Source organism: Neopelma chrysocephalum, unplaced genomic scaffold, assembly GCF_003984885.1.
Source record: "Neopelma chrysocephalum unplaced genomic scaffold, ASM398488v2 Primary Assembly neopelma1_63, whole genome shotgun sequence".
Taxonomy (NCBI): domain Eukaryota; kingdom Metazoa; phylum Chordata; class Aves; order Passeriformes; family Pipridae; genus Neopelma; species Neopelma chrysocephalum.
The window spans coordinates 894288-910529 of NW_020897720.1; the positions used below are offsets into that span (position 1 = coordinate 894288).

The following is a 16242-nucleotide window of genomic DNA, read 5'->3' on the forward strand; positions in this document are numbered from 1 at the left end:
AACACAAAAATTTGAAAAGCATGGGATGTTCAAGAATTCAGCTCCTTGGAAAATCTGAGCCGGTCACAGAGAGGAACATAAATATTGAAAACTAAACTAATATTAAAAACAAAACTGTACCCCAGGCGATGTTGGTTACCAGCAGCTTGTTTTCCTCCGAGACATCTATTTTCTGATCTGTGAAATTCGCTCTCAAAAACTTTCAGGATTGGCAAAATCTTTACCCGTGAAGGTCTGAAATGAGCACTTCAATGTAAAAGCAGTTGAAGCTTTTTTTCTTTGTCTTAGCATTGCAAAATCACAAATGCTTTGCTTGTTGGTCAGTAAGATGTTGAAATATTTAGAGAATTGGAAATATCCTACTGGGATCAGAATCCACTCTGAGTTTGTGTATGGACAAGATGCTCTGCAACTGCAACATTCCCTCCACGAGCCTTCCTTGTGATGGGTACAATGGCCAAAATCCCACCTTGTTGGCCAGTTTACAGCGTAACTCTGCAAGTTCTGTAGAGTTGGCTTTGTTTGGGTTAAAACAACTACCTGTTTAAATAAAAAGATCATTTACAATCCGAATGTCAGAGCCGATAAGCTGTTCATGGGTATCCATAGCTCATTTGATGAACATAACAAAAAATGGGCTGAGTTAAAATAATCATAATTTCTTTAGGTGTAAGAATAGGTGGATATACTTGAAATACCACTTTTTATAAAACTTTGATGAAATAAAAATTGCCATTTTTATTGCTGTTCAGTTGTCTTTGCTGCAAAAGAACAGTTTTGGGGTTTTTTGGGTTGCTTGAATAAACATGTACCGAACAAAACCCCCACCAGAAAATAAAAGAAGGCAAAGCAGATGGAAGGCAAAGCCTGCTATGGAAGCACTGAATGGGAATACCTTGGGCTTCAGCTCCATCTGGGAATAGCAGCTCCCAGGGATGCTGGTTTCCAGCAGAGCACAGCCCAATTCTGAGGGACACAGGAGTGTCAGGGGCCAGTTGGGAGCTAAAGCAGGAGCTTTATGGCAAAAGGGAGCTGGGCCAGTGCAAGAGAGCCCTGGGGGTAACTGGAGCCTTGCAGGCCCAAGGTCTTGCCAACTGCCCCCTTGGCAGAGTCTTTCTTGGAGCTGGCAGGAGGAATCCTGTTCTTTGTGCCGGGTGGGGAGGATCAGAGCAGTTAGTCCAGACTAAGGGGTGTGGTTTTAACTTTCTTCATCTTCACCCTTAACTCTGTCAAACTTACACACTCAATTCCAAAGCCAGTGTGTTCACTGGTGGAGTTCTGTGCCTGGCAAATCCTGTATTAGCAGAGAAGTCTCATATCCAAAATCCAACATCCTTTCCAGCTGTGCTTTTGTCCCCTTCAGTGTCACAGCACAGCTGGCACTGGATGAACTGAGCTGAGCTGCACTGGCCAGCCCGGACTCCGGGCAGGAGAATTCCTCAGTCCACAGTTCCTCCTTCTCAAGCTTTCCTTGGGAGCACAGCCTTTCATGGGTCACGAGAGCAGCTCATTGCTGTCCCCCAAAGTCACCAAGTTTGCCTCCTTTTTCCTTCCCTCATCTCCAGCTTCCCTTTCTCACACCAAGCAAAGGGTTTTTTCAGTCTTTCCTCAGTAGACGCCTTTGCTGAGGTTTGCTGGGAGTTCCCTGCATTTTTTGGCAGCATCTTTAGACGAACTAGACACATTATGACATTTATGACCCCAACAGAGTGAATGTACCCGAGAAAACAATACTCTTTTTAGAATATCTCTAAATACTTACCTTATTTTTACAGCAAATAGTGGGGAACGGACATATAACCTGAGTTATTCTAGAAAAATAAACCATTCTGAAAGCTGTTCAAAGCAAGCCCTTGGCTCCACTTAGGGGCAGAACACCACCAGGAAGAGGTGAGAGAAAATGAGAAACATTGTTGCTGTTTGAAGGCAGCAGAATGTGAGCAGTGTGAATTTCCCCCCTGTGTTGCCTAAAATGGTTTGACTCTCACATTTTCAATCATCACTCACCAGACCATCACTGCATCAAAAGAACTGTACCATTGGCAGCTGCTGTTGAAGAGACACATTTTTTATGTGAAGGTTGTGCCACTGCAGGGTATAAAATGCCTTTAAAACACCAACTTTGTAAAAAGAGTGAAAAAAAAGGTCCCAGTGGAAATGTATGCACCTGATAACAGCTGTAATATCAATGTTTCTCAGCATTTGAAAATCTAAGAGTTTAAAATCCACCTGAGGAGATTGCCAACTGAATTATATAACAAATTATATTATAGAACGGACGTGTCTTGTGCTGCCTGTTTACTGTGCGTTCGTTTCTTGAAATATAAAATTGAACTCCTAAGATTCAAAGCATGTGATCAGTCCCGGCAGACAGTTAGGATTTCCCCCTCTGAAATGTGTCTAATCATCACCAAATTTCTGCATGTGTCCTGTCAAAGCTGACATTCTGCCCCAGGAACCCTCAGTGGCCCTGTTTGTTGGCTGGGGTTCATTTATTTGCCCCTGTGCTCAAGTCTACCTGTCCTCCTCCAAACAAATCACATGTGGTGGCTTCCCAGACATCCTCCCTTACCCTCCTACCCAAATCTGACTAAAGATTCTGGCACAAGTGTGGACGTTCAGCTGTTTCTCTCTTGATGTCTGTTCTCAGGGAGCAGCAGTGTTGAAATTGCCTCTCCAGGCCGAGGGGGAAACAGGAACATCTGAGACAACATTATAACTCTGGAGGTAACAGCAGTGACTCTGAAGGGAGAAAGAGGAATAATAAACAAGTGGGAAGAGTGAACAGAGGAGCAAATAAAAGAGAAAAGAGCAGTCTGGTTGGGATTGGGGGTCGTGACTCATGCGTGGTGAGTTGAACAACATTTTCCATTGGCATCTTCAAACACACACATAGGCTGGAAGTGCAGTTTAAAGTGGTTACACTGATCTGGGAGTATCGCTGCAAATTCAGATGTAGGGGTGTTTCAAGTGGTGTTTGCTCAGCAAGACTGTGTTGGCCACCACATCTGATGTGTTTGTAACATTACAAAAGAAGTTGTAGAGAAAGACAGAGCTCAAGTGCATGTGCAGCTGGGCTGTGCAAGCTGCATGGAGTCTGCATGTGGCTGTAATGTACTCACGGGGCACAGACAGGATCCAAGCAAACCATAAGAGGAGATGCATGTGCTAGAACTTCTGTGTTAGCTGCTCTCTAGACTAAATTGACTTTAGAGGTGACTGTTTTTCTCCTTGCTCAGCATCAGAATAAACAATGCTGCAATTCTCCTGTAACGTCACTAGAATAAATTTTGGCCAGGCTTATATTTTATATTAGTACAAATTATACTCCTCCTCGTGGAGGACAACTGAGAGAGAGAGACCAACCCATCTCAGAGCAAGGTATTCTGCTTTCAAGTTTGCCTGTGGAGAAAAAAGACTTTTTCATTGCTGGCTGTGAGCACACGTGGCTGAGAGAGGCTTTTGAACTGCTGGGACAGTCCTGCCTTTCCCCCACCCTCTCCCCAGGTTGCCTCTGGTTTCTTCCCCCACTTGGGGAATTGGGACTTTGTTTTGTTTCTTCTGAAAGTTTTTGATTGCACCATTTGTTGTTTATTCACATTTTGATAATAAAAAGCTGTTTCTTTTCCTTTTCCACACTTCCACCCGAAGTGTCTTAGTTTCTGAGTTGTAATCTTGTTGAACTAAGACAATTTGGGATAGAAATCAGATTAAAGGTAATGAAACACTGTATTAGAATGAACAATTAGAAATTATAGCACGGGCTTCTTCCTGTCCCTGTGCTGTAAGAAACTTGTCTCTCTGTGAAATGCAGAGGATGTGTTGGGATGTCTCAGATGGAATCGTGTAACCTCCCCTTCACCACTGCTGACAATGCACCAGGAGAGCAACTTCTCCTTCCAGGATTCTTTGACACAAGTTCATTTAGTCCTGTTTCATCCCCAAACCTGGAGGTGATGATATTTCTGTGATACTGTCAGGACACACCTCAGATGGTTCACATCACTTTAAATAAGAACCCAGAAAACACAGATGTGTTACGTGTTTGATAAGTGCTACACTGCTGGGAAGAGCTGGGACCAGAATTTCTCCAGAAATAGAAGTAAACTGCTTTATATCCGCCCGTGGATTTCAGAAGGAAAGCTCTTATATTGAATACCATGAAGACTTGTAGATCTGATCTCAAATATGTGCATTCATATGCAACACAGTTGCAGACTACAGACCCAGGATTAGAAGGCCCTCAGGGGCTGGAGACAAGGGAGCTTCTAATGAGCATTTCATTGATCACTAGAGAAAGAAGAGAAACTTTCCAGTGTTTTAGGACTATGCACCTATTGTAACTAATACAGGGCACAGATTATCACCTTTTGTGCAGGCTAATGGAGCACTTGTCGGTAGTGACCCAAGAGGGGTTCTCACCATCACAAGAAGAAAAGGCAGAATGGATATTCTGTTTTTTAAAACCAGGCCTGTTGTAATTACTCAATGTAATCTCACCAAAGGGGCCTCCTGACAGGAAGGTGCCTGAATTGGCTGTACATGACAGATGAAAGTCTTTCGTGTCCCTCTGGTAATATTATGGTTTTGTGGAGTCTTTTTCAGGCACAGAAATGCTCACAAGAGGTAGCTGAAAAATGAAGCATTGGAACAATGGCAATGTAATAATTTTTCATCTAAACGTGTCCATTTTTTTTTGTTTCGCTGAGTGATTCCTCAATTGAAGGAATTCTGACCATAATTCCATGATTCATGAATTCCTCCTGTGCAACTCCAACAATAACCTTTTATTGCAGTACAAATCAAAGAAAGATACTGGACACTTCAGGTAGTGAGGTAAATAGAAGAAGTTTCTCTTAAGTGAACATTTTCTTCTTTGGAGGGGTAAACTTGCACAGGGAGTAACCCAGGTCCATGCAGATAATACAATATTTTTATGCTGTTCAGAGTCTGTAAATAAAAGAACATTTATATATGCAATCACAAGCACACAGGGTCCATAGGAGCTGACTTATATGTAGCAGGCAGAACATTCTCACCACTTTGCTGTGCTTCCTTGTTTACTTATTTATACTCAGAGAAAGGAAGTGGTGAGGCTGACTGGCTGCAACTTTTCTGAGAAGAGACCATTTTGTGTCAGAGGAAGCAGCATCTCTCTCTGGAACCTCCTAACAACGGAGCTCTGAAGCAGAAAGAGCAGGTCTTGGACAGAACCAGCTGGGCAAGGAACTCCTGGACAGGCTGGAAGGGCTCACACAGAGGGAATCCATGGCTGTTTCATTGATAGCACTGCTATGAACACTCTCTGACCACCCGGAGGAGGAAAAACTCACCATGGACCTGCGGAACATTCCCTACCGCTCGGACGTGCTGACCTGGAACGCGGATGACTTGGCAGAGTATTTTAGGACGGTGAGTTTAACTGGGTTTTGTCTTCATGTGACCGAGGAGGAAGCTCCTGTGACATTGTCTGTGCCAGATTTAGGTATTTTACAGCGGGCACAGCTGGCAGCCACACTGAAAGCAAAACCGCCGTCAAATAAAAAGCTGAGCCAAACTGGGCAGTGAAATCTATAAATGAAGCTTGAAAGCGCTTTTTAAATTGGGTATAAGAGAAACTGGTGGCTTTACAACCAGGCCTGTTGTAATTACTCAATGTTATCTTGCCAAAGGGACCTCCTGATAGGAAGGTGCCTGAATTGGCTGTACATGACAGATGAAAGTCTCTCGTGTCCCTCTGATAATATTGATAATATTTGCAGCTATGTTATTACTTGTTGGTGTAACATTAACAGCTGTGGAAGGCTTTAAGGTGTGAAGATTACAAGTTTTCTGTAATGATTTTCAGAAGAGAGCTTTTTTTTTCCCCGAATTGCTCCATGTCACAAATGAGCCTCAATGTCTTTGCTAATGGCATCCACGGCTGGACTTGTAAAACCTGGGACACTTTGGGCTTCATTTTGAGATCACGGGAAGTTTATTTTTTCAGCAGCTCCTATAACTCTATAAAGAGAGTTTTATTTGGGGGAGTTGAGGCAAGTTTGACACTAGAATGCAAAACTGAAGCAGATCAAACACAGAGAAGTAAAACTGCCAGCTACTTACAAACCCCTAATTTTAGCGGGCAGGGGTTGGTGGCACAGGAAAGTGAAACCAAAAACTGGAGATGGAACAGATGAGATCATTATCAACAGGTAACTACAGACAAATACGAAAAACATTACAACTCTGATGCAGTGAGGGGGGTTCTATCCCCATTTCCAAGAAATTAAGAAGGGAAGTGGCTTCCTGAAAGAGCTGATCTTGATATTCTGAACAGAGATAAATGGGTTAACTGTCAGTTCTACCATAAGTGAATGTACGTGGTTACATTTATTGTTTAGTATCTGTCTTCTACTCATTGAGATAACCCCCAGGATAGAGATAATCTTGGCATTCCACATTTGGAGAAGTGAATCAGGGCACAAGCTGCTTTAAATCATCTTGAAATCTGGGAAAGACAACAGTGTCAGCCTAATTCAGCCTAATTCACCTCTCATAAGTGACCAGATCTCCCCTGATAAACTCATATAATTTCCTTTACACATATCACTAAAATTGCTCAAAGACCAGGATTCAGCTCCAAGAGGGAAAAGTATTTTTTTCTCCTTCTCAAATAAGCTAATTGTGGAATAATATTCAAAGGACAATCACCTTCCAATTTTCTGTCACCTGACATGATTTACTCATGACACAGGGTACAGTTTTCATCAATTCATTGTTGGCTTACACCTTCACACGAGCAAAATTCAGCCAGCACACACCAGGAATTTATGTGACAATACTGTGATGTATTAGGGCATGAATAAAGTCCTCACTATCTGTCAAATACAAATTCTTCATTCTTATCAATATTAACATCTAATTCATGATTCTAGGTGTGTTAACTTAAAGCCTGTGTTAAATCAAACCATGCATTCAAAAGAGGGAAGAACCAACAGACCCCAAAATTTTCAAATAATGTCAAAAGTCTTTAATTTCTTCTCTTTTTCCTTCCCTTTTTTTTTTTTAGAAAAAGCAAAAATGTTCCTATTTGGAATATTCCAAAGGTTATTTTTAATAGCTAAACAGTATTTTCCATCAATTGGCTTAAGAATGAGTTTAAGTCTCAGTCCCAAGTGTTGCAGTTGCTCCCCCTGCACAGACTTGTGCTGACAATGCCATGACAGTGCTTATTGTATGAAAGAAATAGTGCTTATTGTAGGAAAGAAATTACTCACAGGTTTAAATCCTCAGCCTGCACAAAATCTTAATCTGTATCCTAAAATATTTAGCAGAGTTGGCTCTTAAAACTATTCTCTGCTGTTTAGATGTTTTCAGGATCCATTCTCACACCAAGATTACTCCTTAAAAAGATAAATTTGGATAGAACTACGAAAGGACAACGTTCCCTGTAAGATGTTCTCTGCTTTAGGGGAATTATCCGAGCAGCACAGGATCATTTGTAAAACTTTCACTGACTAAAGTTTCAGGCAGGACAAGGGCCATTCTTCTGCCTCGAAGCCTCCAAAAATCACTTTGTCTGCCTGCTCTTTGGGTTCCTTCTGCTTTGAACCCGATCAACTTGAAATGGAAAAATGCATTCTAGCCAGATCAAAAATAGTGGTTGTGTTCTTATATTGTGCTGTTACTGTTCAAATAAAGAAAAAAAAACCAAAACTTAAGACATCTACTGGAAATGTTTAAAGCTACATGATCAACTTGTACATGACCAGCTTCTAAAATGCCCTCGTCCTAAATGTTACTGTAAAACAATATTGTGGAAAAGCTTCCCAAATATTATAAATAATTTCCAGGATTAACAAGTGGGACTTCCATCTGGAATTGGAGGCTTTTCAATCACAACAGTGAATTCTGTGACTGGGATCAGGCCTTTAGTATTCCAGGTTTTTGCTGTACTTCCTGTTTTCTGCAACTGCTCATCCCCATCAGTACCAAAATATCCATTTTCTAAATATTTCTTTGGGCCAGGCGACTGTGAGGTGGTTGGTAAATGTGAGGAATTACATCTTCCTAAATGGACGAAAATCCTCAAGTCCGCTGAAGAATCTCTGCCATAAAAATCCGTGTTTGTGGAACCAAATGAGCCATTTAGAAAGGTTGTAACACACAGAAGGGTAACTTGAAGCATCTACTCAAAGCCAGACGTATAATTAAGTGTCTTAGTTGATACTTACAATTAAGGGTGCAATAATCATCTTCTTTCCATTGACAGTTAAAGTATAAGGACTGTGAGAAAGTCGTAAGAAAGCACAGCATAAATGGACCAAGGTTTCTGGTAAGTGGAGTTATAAAATTCCTTCCTGTAAAATCCCAATCAAGTGACTGTTTTGTCTCCTCCCTATTTTGCATTGGCAGATACAGAGCACTCATCTCCCAGGTGGTTACTGAGCTGGAAATTTGGGAAGTAAATTCTTTTGCTAAAATCAGCCAGACATCTTGCTTTAAATATGGAAAGCTGGCAACCCAAGCATGTTGTTCAATATGCATATTTTTTAGTATTTTTCAAACTGACAAGTTTTAAAACCATAACCTTGTCTTGAATTCATCTATTCCTTTATAGGAAGTTCTTGTTTTCAAATATTAACTACAGAAACCCCACATTTGTTCATTGTCCTCTCATACCAAAGAAGACAAAGCCCCGTTCAGAATGACTGGCCTTGCATTGTAATCACTCCTTCATTCCTCTGGAGATAAAATTAGATTTCTTCTGTAGTAATACACAAAATCAATGAAGTTGAAGAGCATCAAAACCAGTAATCAAAGACCCAGGGGGTTTAAATCAACATTGTCCCATTGTGAATCAATGTGTGATTAGAAACTTATCGTTGCCAGTTAAAAAGATGGAAAGAACCAGACTATCCCCATGTTCCAAAGAGAATTTGTGAAGCTTTTAATTAACTAAAAAAACCACTGAATCAACTAAATCCAAAGTTTTCACAAGGCCTGAATGTGCCCTAAAGGTGAAGCTGCTCATGCTGGAAGAAGAGAGGGGGTGACTGTGCAGGAGTATCAGCAAAGCTCTGGAACATCCAGTCGGGAGTGATCTCAATCCCACTGCTGTGTGATTGAAGAAACACTCCCCCCCTCCCCATTCCAGTTTCTAAAAAGATTTTTCTCAGGCTGCCAAGGAGTCCAAGGAGTTTTCCAGCTACATGTCTTGATGTTATAGATCTTAGAACAAAACTCCAGCTAATGGTTCTCTATTTTAAAATTTACAGTTTTCCCCTGAAACTTTGCAATCGTGCACAACCTTTTCTGATTTCACTACACAGACATGAAATATTTCAATATATCTACTTCTGAAGTCACTTAAATATTATATGAATGGTAATTAATGATTTTTTATATGCAAACTTCTGTAAGTCTCAGGGTGTTCCATGAGCAATTTTGTGATGTGTACCATGTGTTTCCTTTTCAGAACATGTCTGAAAACGACATTCAGAAATTTCCCAAACTCAGAGTGCCGTAAGTAAACCCAAACCACTTCAACATTTAAAATTATTTTAGCTGGTTTGCAGTGAAAACTCCTAGGAAATATCAGGCAAATGATTTGCAAGTGATTGGTCGGAGGCCTGTTTATTGGAGTGTGCTGAGAGAAAAAGCAGAATATTCCAAAATACAAGGAGTGTTGTCATGACTGCTCAAGCACGATGATACCATACAAAAAGGTTGTCTGGGAGATGTTCAAAAGAACTTGTGCATCAATTCTTTGACTGAGAGCAACTACACAAAGGTTGAAGTTTTCTTGCAAGCATTCCCTTTGAAGTGTGATTTAACTGTTCGCTGCTTAACTGTTGACTTTAACTCAAAGGGAAAAAAACAAGTCAGGCACTGTCCACAAGAGCTGAGGAGTTCAAAGGGTTTTCATCATGTGGTTTTGTTTTAGGTAGGTGTTAAAGATAAATCAGTCTGGAACATGTGATTGGGTGTTAAACAGCTTTCCTCAGCTCCATTAGGCCTTGAGGAAGTTCTCGATTCATATGAGCAGCTTTCAGAATTTCATGGAAGTTACTAAATGAAGAACAGTAATCTCATTAAGCCAGTACTCAGAAATACAGAAATCAGCTTCTCATATTTCATGGTGAAAAAAACAAAGGGGGTTATTTTGCTGTGAGTTCTCTGCTATATATTTAAGCTGGAGGTCAGAAGGTTCCTGACCATGAGACACCTGGAGCTCTTCATGGTCTTCTAAAGAAACAAGGAGGTAAAAAAAAAAAGGCAATTCAAGCTTTTCTAACATAGCTGTTTCTTTGTTGCTCGTTTTTGATCAGACAGGGAAGGACTTGAACTTGAGAGCCTCAAATATCACAAGTTTCTTAAAATCAGATCCATATTTTCACACGACAAATATCCCAATAACAGGGATTGGTGGTGGTTGATGTGTTAGGAAGAGGGTCCAGATGTCATGAAAAAAAATTATCTGATATCTCAGAATTTTTCAACTCACTGTCAATTAAAAGCAACATTTAACAATGTTACTGATACTGAGAGACCAGATTGTGAAAAACTCATTTTACCCTCCTGTAAAGCACATTGCTTGTAATTCTCTGATATCTTGTCCCTCCTTAACAGTCCTTTGGCAAAATTGCCTGGTGTTCTTATTGTTTGAGCTTATAATTTTGAGAACTTTTGGTGATTTCCTTTCTAATTCCTGAGTCAAAAGTGGTCAGTGGGTGTTCTAATAAACCCCCCCACACAAGAGATATTATTGCCATAGGTGAAGAGATAAAATGAGATCCATCAATGTGGAGTTTCTCCTATCTCCTCATCTATCCCAACAATGCTTTGAAAATTCAATTTTCCCAGTCCATTTATCTTGTAGGTGTAAATGAACAGCCTTTTCTAGTCAGGTTTTTTGGGTTTCTCAATGAGAACTTGAAAGAATAAGAGCTTTAAAAGAAGAGTGAAGCTTGGTGCACAACTTGAGGAACTGAATAAATAAGTAAATCATTAAATATGAATGAAAGCTCTGGAACTAAGGTCCCTGTTCTCAGATTTCTCCACACTTACAAGCAAGGAAAAAAATCCTCTAGATTATTGTGAATATACCTGCAAAAAGGATGGTGTCATGTGGGGTCCTCCATATAAAACCACTGTTTAAAACAAGACTTTAGAGCTGTAATAGGGAAGAGAACTGTTTCCCACAAAAAAACCCCAAACAAAACAACAACAAGAAAACCAACAACAGTGATAACAACAACAACAGTACCACCAAGAAAAAACAAACAAACAAAAAAACAATCTAAAAGGGGAAAAAACCCCAAGCCACCAAAACTCAAACCAAAACCCCAGGATAAAATTCATGGGTAGAAGAACCTGCCATTTATTTTACCATTAATTTCATTACTTCGGATCCTCCCCATTCTCACCCAAACACAAAGTCCTTGCTGCTGATTTCCACTAGAACATATTCACAGTTTTCTTTTCTGTCATAATACAAACCTCAGCTAGGAGGAAGAGTTTTCCTACAAGCTGAAAGAGCATCAGCATATTGTAGTTACAGAGCCTGATATTTAACAGCAGTGCCGAAATCTGAGCGTATTCTGCAAAAAAGCTTAATTTAAATAGCAAATGTTACACTCCCTGTGCTGGCCAGTGAGGAAATGAATAAAAGGTCCTTGTAGAAGAGGTTGTTCCTGTAACTTTAGCAGGGTTTGACTGAGCTGCAGGGATGAGAACAGAACCCAGCGCTGCAGCCATGCAAGGTTTGCAAACCACAACCTCCCTCTGCACAGACCTCCCGAGCTGGGTGTGCAGCTTTAATAGAAAATTTTGAGCAAACCTACTGCTCAGGTCTTGAATAACACTGTGTCATTATTTGGGGATGATTCTGTGGCTTTTAAGGAGACAAAGTAGCTAGGGGTTGTCATTACAAAGTATGACAGGTCATTTCCTGAAGCTAATTAAAAAACTCCACAGTCTTCTGTTATTACTAAGAGACTTATTAAAGCCCTGTTGGGGGTGCACATCTTCATAAAAGTTTTGGCTTATTTTTAAAAAATGAAATGAAGCAAAGAAAAAGATTTAAGCACTATTTGGAAAATTAAAATCCTTAAAAAGTTTAGAATTCTCCATTAAAAGGTCTGAACTCTTTGTAGAAAAGTTTGCTAAGAAAATCAGTATTTTAATAGCATTTGGTTAAAAGACACACCTGAAGCCTCACAAACAACACACATTGTCCTGAAAGAGTGAGAGGGACACTGGTTAAACTGGGAAGGGATTTGGCATATTCCACACAGAGCAGGCACTGAATATCTGCCCTAAGCTTTAAATGAAACTCAGACCTAATTGTGAGGGTGTTACCAACATTTTGATAATAAATCTAATGAAACAAGAAGCCAATATACAGCTTAAGAGACACATGGACTTTTCCTGTTGCTCATTAACACTATTGGCAGTCACAGAGGGTCATAAAGGTTTTCAACTTGTGGATAACAAATGTGAGTCTTGAAAAATATTCTGAAGCTCATTCAGAATTCAACAGAATGTGCCTTGCTTAATGTGGTCAGAATTAACGAAGAAGAAAAAGCAAAGATCTCATTAAAAATTAAAAATAATGCTGGTGGTTGGCTGATATATGATATAAACACTGAAGTTGGTCTTTGCCACTCTATTGTTTCCTGTCTTAGAGAAAAAAATTTCCAGGTTTTCAGGAGGTCAAGGCAGGCTGTTGATGCCTTTGACTGTTCTGTGTCAAGCTGCTGGTGAACCTGAGATTTGGAATTTTCAGCCTTGCTCAGAAAGCCATAGGCCATAACACCCAAACTATATCCCATAGCACTCAAAACTGTATCCCATAGCACACAAAACTATATCCCACAGCTCTCAAAATTATATCCCACAGCTCTCCTGAAAACTTCCAGTAACAGGAAGAGCATCATTGCACTCCTGGCATGTGCCAGCTCAGTCAGTGAGCTGAGCTCTGAGTGGGACACATTCAGAGCCTACAAACATTGCACAGCCTCAAAGTTGTTCTACTTTCAGAAGAGTCAAAGTGCAAATCAAAAAATTAAGGAATCTGTGCGGCCTTTCTCTTTTTAAATGTGTGCACACATTCCCTCAGTTGGGATGCCAAAGGCTGTTGCAAGGTTTAGAACATAACTGATAATCAGTTTTAAAGCCAATATAACGTGTTGCATCTGCCTAACAGACTCTTCTCAAAAGCCAAAACGAAGACTTTTATCACCAACTAAGCTCTTGACAGGGCTCAATATGCAACTATGCAACTTCCTGGCCCTGAGGAGTTTGTATTCCATCTCTCCTACCCATCTTAAATCCTTTATCCCAACACATGTAGAGTGGATGCTACTCCTGACACCAGGATCTGCAGTTAAGTGCACAAAAGCCATTTTTGGAGGGCAGCTTTGGGGGCTGGCTGTGTGGGTTTCTTTAAACTTCAACTTCCTGCCAGTTTTAAGTTTAGCAACTGGTGGAGGAGGTAGAAAGAGAAAGAGAAGTCTGAGTAACATTTTCTGCAAGTGCTGTTGCCTTATCCTCTCCCATCATCCACTCCCACAGCTCGGAGAGCACTGTGGTTTTGGTACTTCCTTCCCCCCATGGCGACACACTCAGTGCCCCAACCTCCTGTAATAATGTTACTTGTGAAGTGTCACCCTCCTAAAATTCTCCTCCTTCTAATAACCCCTCTGAGCCATTGCTTTGGAGCATTTCAAATAAACTTGAAGTTGTATTTTAAGTAGCAAATGATTATTTTTTTTTAAAACGAGCAAGTTTTTGCTGTCGCCTTTTCCTCGAAAACCAGTTGGTGTAAACTCCCACAGCAGGCAGTCCAGGTTTAGTCCAGAAAGCTTCCAAAGACTCAGCTCTTATTCACACCCAGGGAAGTCTGAACTAAAAGAATTATTAGCTCTAAAAGCATTGATCTTCATTTTATTTCTTCAGCTAAAAACCCCCTAAATATAATGAAAGATCCTTCCTCTACCTCTTCTACAAGACAGAATAAGCCACCCACAAGTTCCATAATGCCCTTCTTGACCAAAGCACTGGTGCACACAGAGCACTGCTCACCCCAGAACATTTCCTGATGGTTCACCCAGAATTTATTATTCACACAGCAACTTCCTCATCCCCTGCAGCAGAAGGAAATTCCTCGTGCAGAGCAGAGCTGGTTCCATGGCAAAGAAGAGCAAGAGGAGCCCTGTGTCTATAACCTGGCATTTTTCTTGCTTTATACAATTTGCTTGGGTAGCAATGTAAGATTTAGACAGTTGTAATCCTTCTGAAATTATTAACACTTGTACTTGTGTGCATTTCAAAAGGGGCAAGTAGGACAATATTGGCTTCAAATCAGATGATTGCAAAGCACTGCCTTAAAAAACAACCCCAAACATTATTCCTCTGTATTTTCATACTTGGGTCCTTCAGTACATATCCTCAGTTTCTCATCCTCCTCTGCCTCCTTTTCAGACCTGAAATGGTTTGGGTTTATTGGTTTGTTTTTAGCATTACATTGCTTGAAAGCTTGTCTTCCTCCTGTCCCAGCCCAGAAGAGCAGTTACACATGAAAGATGCACAAATTAGGTCATTTGGAAAAAAACTAGGGGGCTGTTATTGCTGAGTAGCAAAACAAGTCAGAAAAGGAGAAGAAAAACAAAATAGAGTGGAAACTGCCTGGCCATAAACAAATATTTTACAATGTTGATATCAAGTTTGATTGACCCAATCTGAGACGTTGGGAAAGAATTCTACATTAAGAATTAAGTTAGGATTTTACAGAATTCAGAACCTGAGGCAAACAGACATGTTAAGTTCCAGATTTTTTTTCATACTGCTTTTATTTCCACAATTACTGTCTCTGACAGACCTAAACAACATTTTTAACCACTTGTACGTAAACAATCTGCTCTGGTTGTCACAGGACTTTCTTGGTCAGACGTTCCTCAAACAAAGAAATAAGGAGAACTGAGAATCAGAGCGTGCCTCATCACAAACTTTCTTAGAAGCAGAATAATCAAAGAGGAAAACTTCTTTACTGTCCTCTCAGTGGAGATAATCCTGTGAATCTCAGCAATGACTGTCCTGTACCCTCAGAGACTCTCTCAGGGACTCATTTAATATCAGAATTCCCAATCCTAGATATCTGGGCTGGCTGTGGGTGCCTGGAGGGATCCTGGATTAAGTATAACTTGGTTGCAGAGGAAGGAACACAAAAAGACTAGAGAGGACACAGGGTATATTTAATCCCTAGTTTTGTAACCACAAGCTCTGTTTCCTGAAGTATTACTGATTTTTCCACACAAAATCCGACAGATGCCGTGGCCATTATTTCAAGCCATGTTCTAGTGTCTGTAACACCCAGAGATTCTAAGGCTTCCTGGGTTTAATGTTAATTTTTAAACATGACACAGCAAAATGGGGTTTTATCTGGGTAAAAAAAGTCTAATTTTCAATTGAATGTGCTGTGGTGCAACTTTGCAATAAGATGGTAAAGTCAGTGTTCTTACCACATAATAAACAATTTAGTTTTAATTCAGTAAACACTGAGGGAAAGCAGCTGAGAAAATGACTTGGCTGCTTTGACAAGTGACAGGTTTCAAGGAGTTTTTTTAAACTGTTTTTGTGTTTCTTTTAAATAGAATCGTAAGTAAATTAAGTCAAGAAATAAACAGAAATGAAGGGAGGCTCTCTTTCCTTCCAAAATGGTAAGTAAAACAATTCAGTTTTCTTTTCCAAAGCTTTCAGATAGATTTTTTATTATATAAAATAAAGCTCTGTTTAGTTAATATCAGTTGTGAAGAAAAGCAAAACCTGAGCCCATGAACACCTCAGGTACTTCTGCCCTGTCCAGAACAAGTGACATGCACATTTCATACAATTTTCCACCCCGAGCACATCAATCTTTAGGAAGCCTACAAAGTCCAGACACATATTATTGCACTAATAAATCATCATTAATGCATTTCACAGACTACACATCACTACAATTTTTAATTCTTAATGACTTGTCACTGAATAAAATATTCCTGCAATAGAAAAGGAGCAAAAATTGCAAGAACATTGCATGAGAAAAGAACAATTATGTTCCTACACGATGAAAACCCAAGTCCAGTCTACATAACACAGTTTTGCATTGTCTTATCACATGATTTTACACCTTTCCATTAACTGGAGTCCAAAACTTTAATTGAAAACCATAAAAACATTTGTCAGTGTTACAAATATTTGTGAACTTGACTTTCA

At 40.1% G+C, this 16242-nt stretch overlaps 1 protein-coding gene across 1 annotated transcript in view; it reads left to right on the forward strand.

The window, feature by feature from the left end:
- Positions 1-4082: 4082 nt before the first annotated feature.
- Positions 4083-16242, forward strand: part of LCP2 (lymphocyte cytosolic protein 2) — a 28971-nt gene continuing 16811 nt past the window's right edge. The window contains exons 1-5 of the mRNA XM_027682874.1: positions 4083-4102; positions 5079-5412; positions 8255-8317; positions 9461-9507; positions 15639-15704. Coding sequence (XP_027538675.1) covers positions 5335-5412; positions 8255-8317; positions 9461-9507; positions 15639-15704 — 254 coding nt within the window. The 5' untranslated portion in view covers positions 4083-4102; positions 5079-5334. The remainder of the gene's footprint in view (positions 4103-5078; positions 5413-8254; positions 8318-9460; positions 9508-15638; positions 15705-16242) is intronic.